General features: G+C 42.6%; 1 protein-coding gene across 1 annotated transcript in view; it reads right to left on the minus strand.

Moving 5' to 3' along the window:
• The window catches only part of PCSK6 (proprotein convertase subtilisin/kexin type 6), a 116,218-nt gene that overhangs the window by 87,729 nt on the left and 14,306 nt on the right, over positions 1 to 14,183 (minus strand). Inside the window, exon 2 of the mRNA XM_081964814.1 lies at positions 5,182 to 5,286. Within this exon, the coding sequence (XP_081820940.1) occupies positions 5,182 to 5,286 (105 nt within the window). The remainder of the gene's footprint in view (positions 1 to 5,181; positions 5,287 to 14,183) is intronic.

Below are 14,183 nucleotides of genomic sequence, written 5' to 3' on the forward strand. Positions count from 1 at the left end.
ACTCAGCCTTCCATCCTTCTAAGGTGGGTAAAAGGAGGACCCAGATTGTTGGGGGCAATAGGCTGACTCTGTAAACCGCTTTGAGGGGAGAAAAAAAATAGAATATCCCACCTCTGCCGAGAAGAAAGAATACAAGGATTTACTTCTCTTTTCACTGTTCATAATATTTGTCCTGTCCTATTTTTAAAAAAAGATATTCTAGTAAGGCCAGCTTGGCAATTCAAAAGGTGTTTTGGAAACTCCCAAAATTAAGAGCACTACAAGAATGAGCAACTGGAATAGGTTTATTGACCAAGCAGAATCAGAATACCGTTTCCCCCCAAAATAAGACTCAACTGGAGAAAACGGCCCAGCATGATTATTCAGGATGCTTGTAATATAAGACCTACTCCCAAAAACAAGCACCAGTTAAGATCATCAACTGAATAGATGCATTCAGTACCGTATTTCCCCGAAAACAAGACCTAAATGGAAAAATAAGTCCTAAAGCATCTTTTGGAGCAAAAATTAATATAAGACCCGGTCTTATTTTGGGGGAAACACGGTAAATTATTGTTCTGCTTCAAAATCTTCATGCAAATCACAGGGAAGAAGCAGATACAGTAGTACCTATTTGCTTCTGTGTTAATAATACACCACAAGGTTGGAATGCCCTGTAGCAAAGACATAAGGATGTATCATTCAATCAAAAAAACAAAAAAAGGAATGATAGACTAGCCAAAAAAAAAAAAAATCCCCAAAGGACGAAATACTTAACTGGTAGAGAGCACATCATAACCCTCTTTCTTCAAAGACAATTAGATCTAATTAGCATCTTTTTAATCCAATCCACAGTAGTACGAAAAGAACTCCTGTTCATCAATGAAAGGAATATTAAATATTCCGGCAATTATCATATGACCCTAAAGAAGTGTTTGAAAGAGTCTGAAGGCTTCTTTTAGCAGGTCAATTTGGGAAATATTCCACTGTCTCTTAGTAACTGTCTAAATGTAGAGTTTTAGCGATTATTACTCAAAGGGGGGAAAAAATCACCATCATTTGTGCTCTAGTTATATATTATTATACATTCAAAATGTTCACAAATATCATTAACTATATATTTTTAAATGAATAATAATAAATAACTAGAGCACAAATGATGATGATTTTTATTTTTATTTTTTTATTATTATTATAAACTTTTATTCATTAAACATGAAATTCAATCAACTGAACAATTAAAAATGTATCACAAATATAATTGACTGGCTCTAATGGTTGATACGAGTTGCTGCCAGAATCCTAGGTATCAACCATATCTTCTTAAAATGTATTATTATATACTTCATTCATTAAACATGAAACTCAGAACCAAATTATTATTATTAATTAATATTATAAATACTAATTATTCATATAATACTAATTATTCTGAATTATTATTATCTATTTTATTCATTAAACATGAAACTCAGTCTACTGAACATTTAAAAATGTGTCACAAATACCACTGCTACTGGTATTATTATTATTATTATTATTATTATTATTATTATTATTATTATTTTATTTGGTTAATCTTTGGTGAGATTCACAGCCTTTGGGGATGGTATTATTATTATTATTATTATTATTATTATTATTATTATTATTATTATTATTATTATTATTATTATTATTATTATTAAAATCATTGGTGAGATTCACAGCCTTTGAGGCTGGTTGGTAGCCTAACAGCTCGAGTCCTAACCAAGGACCTAGGAACTGTTAAGGTAACGTCGGAGGATATAAGATGTTCTAAGTAGGGTGTTTTTTTGTACAATTAAAATGTTCAAGTCCGATAAATTTAGAATTTCCAAATAGCGAGGTAGCCTTTAGGTATTGCTCCAAGGGCTCCAATTACAATCGGGACAACACACGATTTCTTTTTCCACAGTCGCTCAACTTCAATTTGCAAGTCTTGGTATTTCGTGATTTTTTCTTGCTATTTATCTTCTGTTATTATTTTTATTTTTATTTTTATTATTTTTATATTAATATTAATAATAGTAATAATATTAATAATAATAGTAATATTATTATTATTATTATTAATAATAATAATAATAATAATAATAATAATAATAATAATAATAATAATAATAATAATAATAATAATAATAATAATAATAATAATAATAATAATATGGGCATGGTACCAATCAGAAGGAAACACAATATTTATACAATTCAGCATAATAAAATGAGTTCATAACTTTAACAGCCAACCTTATACAGCTAGTATTTATAACACACATCAAACAACAGTCATAAACATTTAAAAGAACACCCCATGAAACAGCAGAGCACACATATATTCATGATTAATATAAAGCAAATATTAACCTAAACTACCAACTTCATTAGAGGAGAGTACAACAACCGGCCCCATTCTAATATACTAGTCAAATAAAAAAAATCGCTTTTTAAAGGTCATATGGAGAGAGTTGATCCCACAGCCACAGGACAATATCCCAGACATCAGGAAGCCTGGAGATGGGGATGGGGAAGACAGAGAATACCTGCCCAGGGTCAAAAGGGGCAAATAGGATTGTAGGGAGAAATATGGGTCAACAGATCAAAGAACGTTGTAACCAAAGAGCTGTAAACACAAGTATTAGCATTTAAACAGCTTGAGCAGAGAATCAGCACAGAGTCCTGCAATGTAATAACTTACACCAATAGCCTAGAACAGGAGTGTCAAACTCAAGATCCGCGGGCCACATCTGGCCCACATGGTGCTTAGATCTGCCCCACGGGGCTGCCCTGAAACAGCAAAGGATCGGCCTGCAGTGCCTCTGCCAGCAAAAATGCGGCCCAGGTTGCCACGCACAGCAGGTAGGACAAGAAGCAATGGGTGGAAACTAATCAAGGAGAGAAGCAACCTAGAACTAAGGAGAAATTTCCTGATAGTCAGAACAATTAATCAGTGGAAGAACTTGCCTCCAGAAGTTGTGAATGCTCCAACACTGGAGGTTTTTAAGATGTTAGATAACCATTTGTCTGAAGTGGTGTACGGTTTCCTGCCTAAGCAGGGGGTTGGACTAGAAGACCTCCAAGGTCCCTTCCAACTCTGTTATCCTATTCTAAACATAGCAAAGTAGTGGTGGTTTCTGGAAAAGCAGAGCAAAGACAACTCCGGGCCAAAAGAAGCAGCACCAATGGAAAGCATTGGGACTTGGGTCAGCAGGATATTGTTTTGAGCTGAATGGATGACCTGTCTGATTCACATGGATCAAGGAGCTCATTAAATAACGAGAATAAGGAATCCATTTGACAGGGCCGCTCTCTCAAGAACTTGGTCTAAAAAAAGAATGCAGACACACAGAAAGATGACTAAGACACAAAGAGCTGGTGCCCAAGGAAAAGTTATTCGGAAGAGAACTAGACAGTCTGTCTGAGAAACTGCCAGAGGGTAAAGAACAATTCTCCAGGCAGATAATATACGGCAGGAAAAGAGGCTTAGCCAGGGAGCAGGTATGTGGGTATGGTGGCCCAGCAGCGGCCAGTGGAGCTGGCAGCAGATTCGGACACTGTGGAGGTTGGGGAGGAACATGGGCCAGTCCTGGAGTCTAGGGAAGGCTCTGATCGGGGCTCTGTGTCGGAGGCAGAGAGGGGGCCAGAGCTATATGCCAGTTATCAGCAGCCTTCAGAGTCAGACATCAATGAGGCAGACGAACAGCTGGAGCCTGTTCCCAGTGTGCGCATGGGCAGAGTTGCCAGACAAAGAGAACAACTAAAGAACAGGGTTTGACTTGGGAGTAAGGCAGAGGTGGGTTGCTCCCAGTTCAGCCCGGATCAGGCGAACTGGTAGTGGTGGTGGCGGGAGGCTCCGCCCACCCGCCCGGATGCTTCTGCGCATGCAACCCACCTCTGGAGTAAGGCCACAGGTGGACGATGAATGGCCCTTCCCAGGGGAAATAAAAGAGGAGCGAAAGGGGAGTGGAGTTTGCAGGAGACAATTATTTTGCTTAATTGGTTCGTGACTCTCCGAGACTCCTTGCCAAATTTTGCAGATATCGGCCTGGCAGCTCTCCAAACCAGATAAGGTCTGTGACTGTAAATCCTCCCTCAAAAGACTTTGCTGGAAGTGAGTGAGCAGAATTCACGGTCAATTAATAAAAGGGGTTTTTGTCGGGACAAGGAGTCTGCTTCATGCTCTCGGGAAGTGGGAACCTCTTCTACTGTATGGTTGGTTAGACCTCTTCCCCCAGAATAGCAGGAATCAGCTCAGATGCAGGAGGAGGAGACAATAACAAGGGCGGCAGAGGACAGCCAGCGAAAAGAATAAGCAATACTCACCCTCTTATTAAAGATCTCAACTGAAAAGAGCAGAGCTGAGAGACAGCACGTCCGTCCGTCCCCCCCTCCCTAATTCAGTGAGAGTGCCAACAGAGAAGAAAAGGTGGAAGAGATCCGATGAGGGGCTGTTGGCTGGAGAGTGAAGAGCAACTTGAAATAATGGCTCTTTGCCTCTCGTGGATGATAAAAAAATAATTAGCCCTGGCTATTCTGTGCGCTATTGCAGGCTATTTATTTAATTAATTAAATCTCAGAGGCGCCTAGGCTTCGCGCTGTCACTCAGCGCGACGGTTTTCCAACCCATCGGTTCATTTGGATGAAGTACAAAGGGCTGGATTTGCTACACATATTTTAGCCATAAACCTTGGTTTACAGATGACACGCATGAACGTGTAATAGTAATTCAGAGGAGGGGAGAGGAAGAGGAACAAAGAAATGAAAGAAGGGCAGGGAAGGAAAAAGGAGAGAAGGAGAAAAGGAGAAAAGGAGAAAAGGAGAAAAGGAAAGGAAAGGAAAGGAAAGGAAGCTAAAACTAGCTTACATCAATAGTATTTGGCTCCATCTCTTTGTAATTTTCTATCCTTACACTACAGACATTGATTCATAGATTGTCTTTTATTTAAGTAAAGCAGAGTCACAAAATAGGTACGTTTTAGAATACATTTCAACAGTACACAACGTAAAAACCAGGAACATAACATACATGGAAATAAAATTAGGGTTTACCCATCAAATATACTTTGGCCTTTCAAAGATTTTTTGTTTTGTTTTGTTTGTTACTTGGATTTCATTTTGGAACCTGGGGTCCAAACCTTGGTGATGGTCTTTGTGATAGCTGATATTGGTAGTGGACACACATACCTTGGGATCCATTCTGAGGAAGCTGTGTGGACCTCTGCTGCTGAACGTTGATCTTTTAATGGTCTTGCTGTGATGGAAATGATAATAGTCTTCCAAGCTCCCAACCTAGAATGATCAATGCAGAGAAAGAAGTCAGGAAACTGATCCATTCAGGTGTTCACTTTCATTAGTGTATCGAGGAGGTACAGAATAGATTGAAATGGGAATATTTTCTGTTGTCTTAAATTGGCCTTTCTCAGCATCATGACCTTCCCGAAGAATTAACAGACAGCAGGGACAAACAGCCATGCCGGTGGGTGGGAATGCACGTTAGGTGAAAATGATGTTGTTCTTAACAGGAGCAACACAAAGAAATTTGTGAGCTTTTTAATTCTCCTGGCTCTCAGCCTGTGATGCGTGGACCATGTCATTACAGGGGGTCTGCAAATGGTTACGCCTTTACATCTTGAGTTGTCTAGGGGAGTTGATGCAGTGGTGAAATTCAATTTTCTTTACTACCGGTTCTGTGGGCGTGGCAGGGGAAGGATACTGCAAAATCCCCATTCCCTCCCCATTCCTGAGGGAAGGAAACTGCAAAATCCCCATTCCCTCCCCATTCCTGGGGGAAGGATACTGCAAAATCCGCATTCCTACCCCACTCCTGGAGGAAGGATATTGCAAAATCTCCATTCCCTCTCCATTCCTGGGGAAAGGATACTGCAAAATCCCCATTCCTACCCCACTCCTGGAGGAAGGATATTGCAAAATCTCCATTCCCTCTCCATTCCTGGGGGAAGGATACTGCAAAATCTCCATTCCCTCTCCATTCCTGGGGGAAGGATGCTGCAAAATCCCCATTCTCTTCCCATTCCTGGGGGAAGGATACTGCAAAATCCCCATTCCCTCCCCATTCCTGGGGGAAGGATACTGCAAAATCCCCATTCCCTCCCCATTCCTGGGGGAAGGATACTGCAAAATCCGCATTCCTACCCCACTCCTGGAGGAAGGATATTGCAAAATCTCCATTCCCTCTCCATTCCTGGGGGAAGGATACTGCAAAATCCCCATTCCTACCCCACTCCTGGAGGAAGGATATTGCAAAATCTCCATTCCCTCTCCATTCCTGGGGGAAGGATGCTGCAAAATCCCCATTCCCTTCCCATTCCTGGGGGAAGGATACTGCAAAATCCCCATTCCTGGGGGAAGGATATGGCAAAATCTCCATTCCCTCTCCATTCCTGGGGAAAGGATACTGCAAAATCCCCATTCCTACCCCACTCCTGGAGGAAGGATATTGCAAAATCTCCATTCCCTCTCCATTCCTGGGGGAAGGATACTGCAAAATCTCCATTCCCTCTCCATTCCTGGGGGAAGGATGCTGCAAAATCCCCATTCTCTTCCCATTCCTGGGGGAAGGATACTGCAAAATCCCCATTCCCTCCCCATTCCTGGGGGAAGGATACTGCAAAATCCCCATTCCCTCCCCATTCCTGGGGGAAGGATACTGCAAAATCCGCATTCCTACCCCACTCCTGGAGGAAGGATATTGCAAAATCTCCATTCCCTCTCCATTCCTGGGGGAAGGATACTGCAAAATCCCCATTCCTACCCCACTCCTGGAGGAAGGATATTGCAAAATCTCCATTCCCTCTCCATTCCTGGGGGAAGGATGCTGCAAAATCCCCATTCCCTTCCCATTCCTGGGGGAAGGATACTGCAAAATCTCCATTCCCTCCCCATTCCTGGGGAAGGATACTGCAAAATCTCCATTCCCTCTCCACTCTTGGGGGAAGGATACTGCAAAATCTTCATTCCCGCCCCCCCATTTCTGGGGGAAGGATACTGCAAAATCCCCATTCCCTCCCCATTCCTGGGGGAAGGATACTGCAAAATCCCCATTCCTGGGGGAAGGATATTGCAAAATCTCCATTCCCTCCCCACACTGGAACCAGTCAGAGGTAGTATTGGCTGCTTCTCTGATCTATTCAAAGTTTCCACTACCGGTTCTCTAGAACCTGTCAGAACCTGCTGAATTTCACCCCAGGGTTGATGGCCATGGTCAGTGGCCATGGTCCACAAAATGTATTTAAAAGGGGTTCGTGATGGTGAAGAAAAGGTTGAGAACTACTGGTCTGCACAATTAGCCATGCAAAAACAAGCTGATTTGACCTCATTGGATGTAGCGGGTTCGTGAGAGAGACCTTGAGAAACAGAGCAAAGAAATGCTTTTTAGGGAACGGTCCGATAAGAGAGGGCATAACCCACAGATGCCCAATGAGTAGAGAAAGAGGCCGGGAAGGGAGCTCACACCAGCTTTTCGACCTGTGAAAGAGATAGCAGTACTTGCAAGTCCTTTCAGACTTGCAAAATTCTGTTAATGTAGCCTTACAATAAAATAGAATTAATTAGCTCATTGGGTTGTGTTTCCTGTCTGGTCTATCCAGGAAGGGTGACACTGGGTGAATTCCAGTGCTGTTCCAGCTTTTCCAGAAATGTTTCAAGCTTCAACCAGCATTGTTTCCAGTTTTAAACTGAATTTGAAAGGGGTCCGTTTTGAGCTTGGAACATTTCTAGAATTGCTTCAGCCCTGGAACACTTTCTGGTGAAGTTGGAAAGTGGCCGTCAAGTTGGAACATAGTATTTCATCTTCTCAAATTCTCAGTGTTCTGTACATTATAATGCGAAAACATTTAAGCTTGAAGTGTCCCATTTGGAGTTAAATTTGAAACCCACCATTCCCATCTCCTACGCTATGTTCCAATGCCATCCCAATATTTTGAGCTAAAAGCCTTAAGATGTTCAGATTAGAACATTAAACTTGGAGTGGAAACGCTTCTAGCAAAGTTGGAGCAGCATTAGAACATGACCTCTCAGCTCATCTTGAACTTTAATACTTTGAATTTTTGGCACCCAAAATAAAAGAATGGGGGGGGGGGAGAGACCAAATCCAAGCCAAATGTCATAACCATGAGGGTCCGCCATTTTAAATCAGGAACATTTAAGACGCTTGTGATCACTCAACAGCCTTAGCCAGATCAGGTGAAGACTTAATAGATAATTCACAGATATTTTTGGCTTGGTTACTGACAAGCTTAATTAGCTTCAGTCCAACATGCTTGGTTAGTTAATGATTCAATCTCTTGTGCAAACTAAGAAAATTGATATAAGTGAAGAACACCAGATTAAGGGGTTGTGTGAACACAGGTGACACGAATCCCCAATACATTTAGCAGGATATTTTCCTAATTAGGAGAAGCTACCTTTAAATAATGAAAGACCTGATTAAGCTTAATTGATTGATTGTATGCCATCTACTTATTTTTGACTCCTAGGCACCACATAGATTAAGCATGATTATTAGACTTCTATTTAGTCAACTTTTTTTTTAAAAAAGGTACCTATGGTAATATTAATTTAATGTATCTTAGGTGACAGGAATTTGAACTGAAATATTTATTTGGTAAAAGGATCATAAAATAAAATATGTACAATGAGATTTAATTCCTACACGGAGAAAAATATAAAACTGTACCTATAATATCCTGGCAGCCATCATAAAGATTTAAAGAGAGTAATAGAAATCTAATTGCATTCCCGTTAAAAGGTAAAGGTTCCTCTTGCACATATGTGCTAGGTGGTGCTGAAGAGCCAGCACTGTCCGAACATGTGTCCGTGGTCATGTGGTCAGCATGACTAAATGCCAAAGGCAGATGGAACTCTGCTACCTTCCCACCAAAGGTGGTCCCTATTTTTCCACAAACAGTCTGTGAAAGTTCCAACAGTTGTCTGCTGGAGTTGCCAGTGTCTTTCAGGGGAATGTTGATAAAAATCCACCTTATCTCCCTGGGAATGCTGCCCGAGACCTAATTGCCAAATGCAGAGCAAGGCCAAACTTATCACAGAGTCAAACAGAACTTTTCAAAGTTTGAACTGACCAGATGAACTAATTGCTTCCTGCAACAGCTCATGTCCCATACGCTCCTCTTTTATATGGAAGGGGCCAATCATCTCCAAGCCTTACTCCCAAGTCGACTCTGTTCTCTTAGTTATTCTTGCCTTCTGGCAGCTCTGTGCATGCGCACACTGGGAACAGGCTCCCGTTGTTCTTCTCCCTCACGGATGTCAGACTCCGGAGGCAGCAAATAACTACCAGATGGCCCTGGCCCCCTCTCTGCCTCCGACACAGAGCCCTCATCAGAGCCTTCCCCAGGCTCCAGGACTGGCCCATGTTCCTCCTCAACCTCCTCACTGTCCGAATCTGCTGCCAGTTCTGCTGGCCACTGACGGGCCCCAACACTGCCAAGAGATGCTCCATCATCTTCATGCCTTCATTCATGAGAAGCCCCTTCATCTAAAGTTGAGCTTTTCCAACAGCATGTGCTTGCCACATATTAGTTGTTTAAACTTTGGTGTTGAGCATTGAGAATACTTAAAATGTGGGTTTGTAGCTCAAGAATCTCTGTGAGTCACATCGAATCCAGAGGTATTGACAGAAGCATCTCATGTCAAATCGCTAAAAGCCAACGTTTTGTTCGGAAGTATTTCTAATGGCCTACTTTTTCAATCGCCAAGGAACTCCGGAGAATGATCTATTTTGTCTATGGGAGCTACTGTCCCACAGGCAGGATTACCTGCCCCAGCTTGACTGCACATTCACATTTGCAGAGCTTCAACAGATCAGTTCTGCTACCGCTTTTAAGTTAATCTCCTTGGATTGTCTAGAACTGAGTCCCTCTGGAACCAAGATAGAGAGGTGCACGGTCCATCTGTCTAATCTTCTGGTTAAAGGCTTACGTGAATAGATATATGGAACAGTTTAGCCTCTTACTAGAAGAACGAGCCAACTGAAATGGAAAAAAAAAGGTAATTCCACGCTCGAGACAACAAAGTTAACCTTTGTTGTTCCTCTGCTCTGTTCTGGCAACACAATCTACTTCGGCTGGAAAATGGCTACCAACATTATAAAGCAGGCAAGACTGTGGAATCAAAATGCTCAGAAAAATGGTCTTTCTCCTAGCAGGAGCACCCACCTGAGAAGAAGCTAAAGACCATAATTGTTTTGCTGGTGCTGCAAGGATATGCACACCTATTCCAAGAAAATGGGCTGAAATAAGCAATCAATCCACCACTTGGATTGTGCACTAGCACTAGTAAAAGCACTTAGACTTATATACCGCTTTACAGTGCTTTTCAACCTTCTCTAAGCCTCTTGCCCCCAACAATCTGGGTCCTCATTTTACCCACCTCGGAAGGATGGAAGGCTGGGTCAACCTTGAGCCGGTCAGGATCAAACTCCTGGCAGTTTGATGTGTCAGAGATGGTATTCAGCAGGTTCTGACCAGTTCTAGAGAACTGGTAGTGGAAATTTGAGTAGTTCAGAGAACTGACTGGCCCTGCCCCCATCTATTCTCTGCCTCCCGAATCCCAGCTGATCAGGAGCAAATGGAGAAATTTGAATCCCACCACTGGCGCATGTAGCAGGCACATGGGCGCCTTCCACACATGTGCCTGGCCTTCCGTGCATGCCCTTTACTCTCCCATGCACCTTCCACGCATACGCCTGGCCTCAAAACTGTGCTTAAAAGGATGGCATACAAGGATGGCATAAAAGGATGGTAGGTGGGCAAGCCCACTGAGATTTCTACTACCGGTTCTGGTGAACTAGTCCGAATCAGCTGAATATCACCTCTGGACAAGACCCCAGTGTTGATCAAGTTAGAAATCTTACCAAATCCGTGAAGTTCTTCGAGGACCCTAAGAGAAGGCTTCCTAATTGTACAGATCCACTCAAACTGCAGTGTTATACACATTTCCCCAGGAAATAGGTCTCACTGAAAACCATGAACCTTTAATTTGATTGAAGGTGTATCGGACTGCATTATAGAACTCTTATGATTTATTTATTTGCCAGATTTATGTCCTGCCTTTCCTGGAAGCTCAAGGCAGCAACCCTAGAAATCCTTCTTCCCATTTTTTTCTGCACCACCACTGAAAGAGAGTGACTAGCCTAAAGTCACTGAGTCTCTATGACGGGACACTGGTTTCTGCATAAATCAGGGTTGGAATAAACACAGCATTCCGACAAAAGGAAAACAGACCTTTCATGTGTTGATAATGAATGTATATGTCACAACAGGTTTCACCTTCATATACTCCAGTGGGCAGAAGAAGGTAGATAATTACATAATGCATGAAGGTACCATTTATTTAGCCATTATAAATCACAAATGAGTTCCTACAACACACTAAACCCCAAACCAAGGTTTCGTAGTCACTTCCTATAGCATGCTAAGCAAAACCTAAAGCAAACCAAGTTAGCACACAATGGGCAGACACAGTCATGTTGAGGTTTATAACATCCTGGGACAAAGGCAGTTAGGGAAACACTTTAACACACATATGCACACATCTTTAGGGGACTAAGGGAGACATGATAGCAATGTTCCAATATTTGAAGGGCTCCCACAAAGAGGAGGGGGATAAACGATTTTCCAAAGCACCAAAAGGCAAGACCAAAAACAATGGTTGGAAACTAACCAAGGAGAGAAGCAATCTAGAACTAAGTAGAAATTCCCTAACAGTGAAAGCAATCAACCAATGGAATAGCTTACCTTCAGATGTTGTTGGGTGCTCCATCATTGGAGGCTTTCAAGAACAGACTGGACAATATTTGTCTGAAATCGTATAGGTTCCCCTGTTCTAGCAGGAGGTTAGACTAGAAGACCTCTAAGATCCCTTCCAACTCTATTACGCTATGTTCTATGCTCTCGCTTGCTTCCAATTCCTACACACGACCCTAGTCATTACCCGCCTGGTATCTTCCAGATGTTTTGGACCACACATCCTCTCTTTCTCAGTTAATTTGGTGCAATCGAGGGGATTAAGCTAACAAAATTGCATTCTATTTCTGAAGCAGTTCAATTCCACTAATACCTGAATGAGAAACTGATTGTCGCTCCCTTATGGATAATGAGATGTTGGAATGCTAGTAATAAGAAGAATTGGAATCCAACATATCAGCTCAGATATATTTGTTTTAACCACGGTTTAGTGAATAAATGGCAGTGGGTTACATCTGCCCAACACATTTCAATTTTGTGCAGCATGTAAATCCTAACATATACAATGATGGGATTCAAATAATTTAACCACCAGTTCTCTACCCTAATGACCAGCTGGGTAGGAGTGTCTAGGTGGTCATGTGACTGGGTGGGCATGACCAACTCAACATCACTCGCGTTGAGGGGCACTTCGTCTTGCCCAGCCTCTCCTCGCCATGCCCAGCCATGCCTCACCCCTCCCCTCCCAGCCACTGGCCCTGCCACCCAGCTGGGCGAGTGGCCGAGTGAGTGGCCAGGCAGCGAAGCGAGGAATGGCTGGGAGGGGAAGGGTGGGGTGGGGCCAGGCGTAGGGAGGCACGCTATTCAGCCGGTTCGCCGAACTGCACAAAAAGGTAGCTTACTACTGGTTCTACTGAACCTACGCGAAGTGGCTGAATCTCACCACTGTATACACTCCAATTTGGCTGAAGGAGTGGGGGAGTGTTTTTTTTTTCCCATTTGTTTTGTAAGGGTCCATGTGTAATTTAAAAGCAGCACTTTGTTTCTCCGTCAAAGTTCTTTCTAAGTTTGGAGTATGTCCTTTTAAAAAAAAAAAGTGCAGACAGAATATAATTGGAACCCTCCCAGACCATTCAGAAGAGTGCCAGAAGCAAGTTTGATTCTTGCTTAGCTGCTGCTCCCTTCCCAGGAGGTAAAGGTTATAAATAAGCAGAGAAATACACATCTATATTTAGCCTGCAGAATAGTGTCTAGCACACTCTTAAAAAGCAAAAAAGAAAACCCCCCAACCCCAAATGAATTATGGAAAACAAAATGTCAATGCCTCCATTCATGCAACTGAACCGTAAACCAACCAACCACATTTTAACCTTAACACGTCGTGCGGTTCTAAACTACAGAAGATGGTTGGCCTGTAATTCAGTACGTTGCAAGAATCTGAAAAATGCGTTTTAAAAAAAAAAGTTCAATTAAAGTCAAGCTAGCTAGGTGGGAGAGCTTTAATCCTGGGCATTTTCTGCTTCAACCTGGGCTGAATCAGCTGCCACATCAGCTGTTTCCACTAGGAAAAGCACACTTTCAGCTTGAACAACTGGGTCAATTCCTTCCAGAGCAACAAAGAGGTGTTTAGAAAGGGTTACAAGCCTTACGTCTAACCCACATTCAAAAAATAGATGGGGAAAATGGTGTCCCCATTGTAATGTGCTTTGAAAATCCGCGGTTAGTGTAAAGAAGAGCACAGCGTGAGCATCTCTTAAGCCTTGCACAGAAGAAATTTTTGTTTGGAGGAATGTCCCACCTAGGACCATCAAGCATCGGAGACCTGAATTATTCAGAGTTAGCACCCTAAGAGCAAACAGAACACCTGGAGATCACCTGGTCACAACCTCATGATTGCATGCAAATGGCCCCTGGCCCTAAGTTTGCCTTTTGATAGGAAATTTGTTCTGACCTAGGCTTCCCAAAAGCACGAAGCCAACACCTCATCCTGATAAAAAGCCCCTTTTATTTAGATTAAAGTGAACTCCTCTCCAGCAAAGTCCCAGCTGACAGTCTTTCAAGAGATTTCAGAACTACAGACCTTTATCAGGCTTGGAGAGCTGCCAGGCTGATATCTTCCAAACGCCACTCTGTAGCAGACAATACTTGGCAAGAAGTCAGGAACAGATCTTCACCCTAATGAATTGAACTAATTGTCTCCTGCAAACTCCACTCTCCTTACGCTCCTCTTTTATTCCCTATGGGAGGGGCCATTCACCATCCACTGTGGCTTTACTCCTGAGTCGACCCTTGTTCCTTAGCTGTTCCCTTCTCCTTGCAGCTCTGTGCATTCGCACATTAGGAACAGGTTCCAGTTGTTCTTCTGCCCCACTGATCTCCGACTCCGAAGGAAGCGGATAACTGTCAGATGGCCCTGGCCTCATCTCTGCCTCAAACACAGAGCCCTCGTCAAAGCCTTCCCCA

The sequence above is a fragment of the Natrix helvetica genome (genome assembly GCF_964273705.1).
Source record: "Natrix helvetica genome assembly, chromosome: 12".
NCBI classification, from domain to species: Eukaryota; Metazoa; Chordata; class Lepidosauria; order Squamata; family Natricidae; genus Natrix; species Natrix helvetica.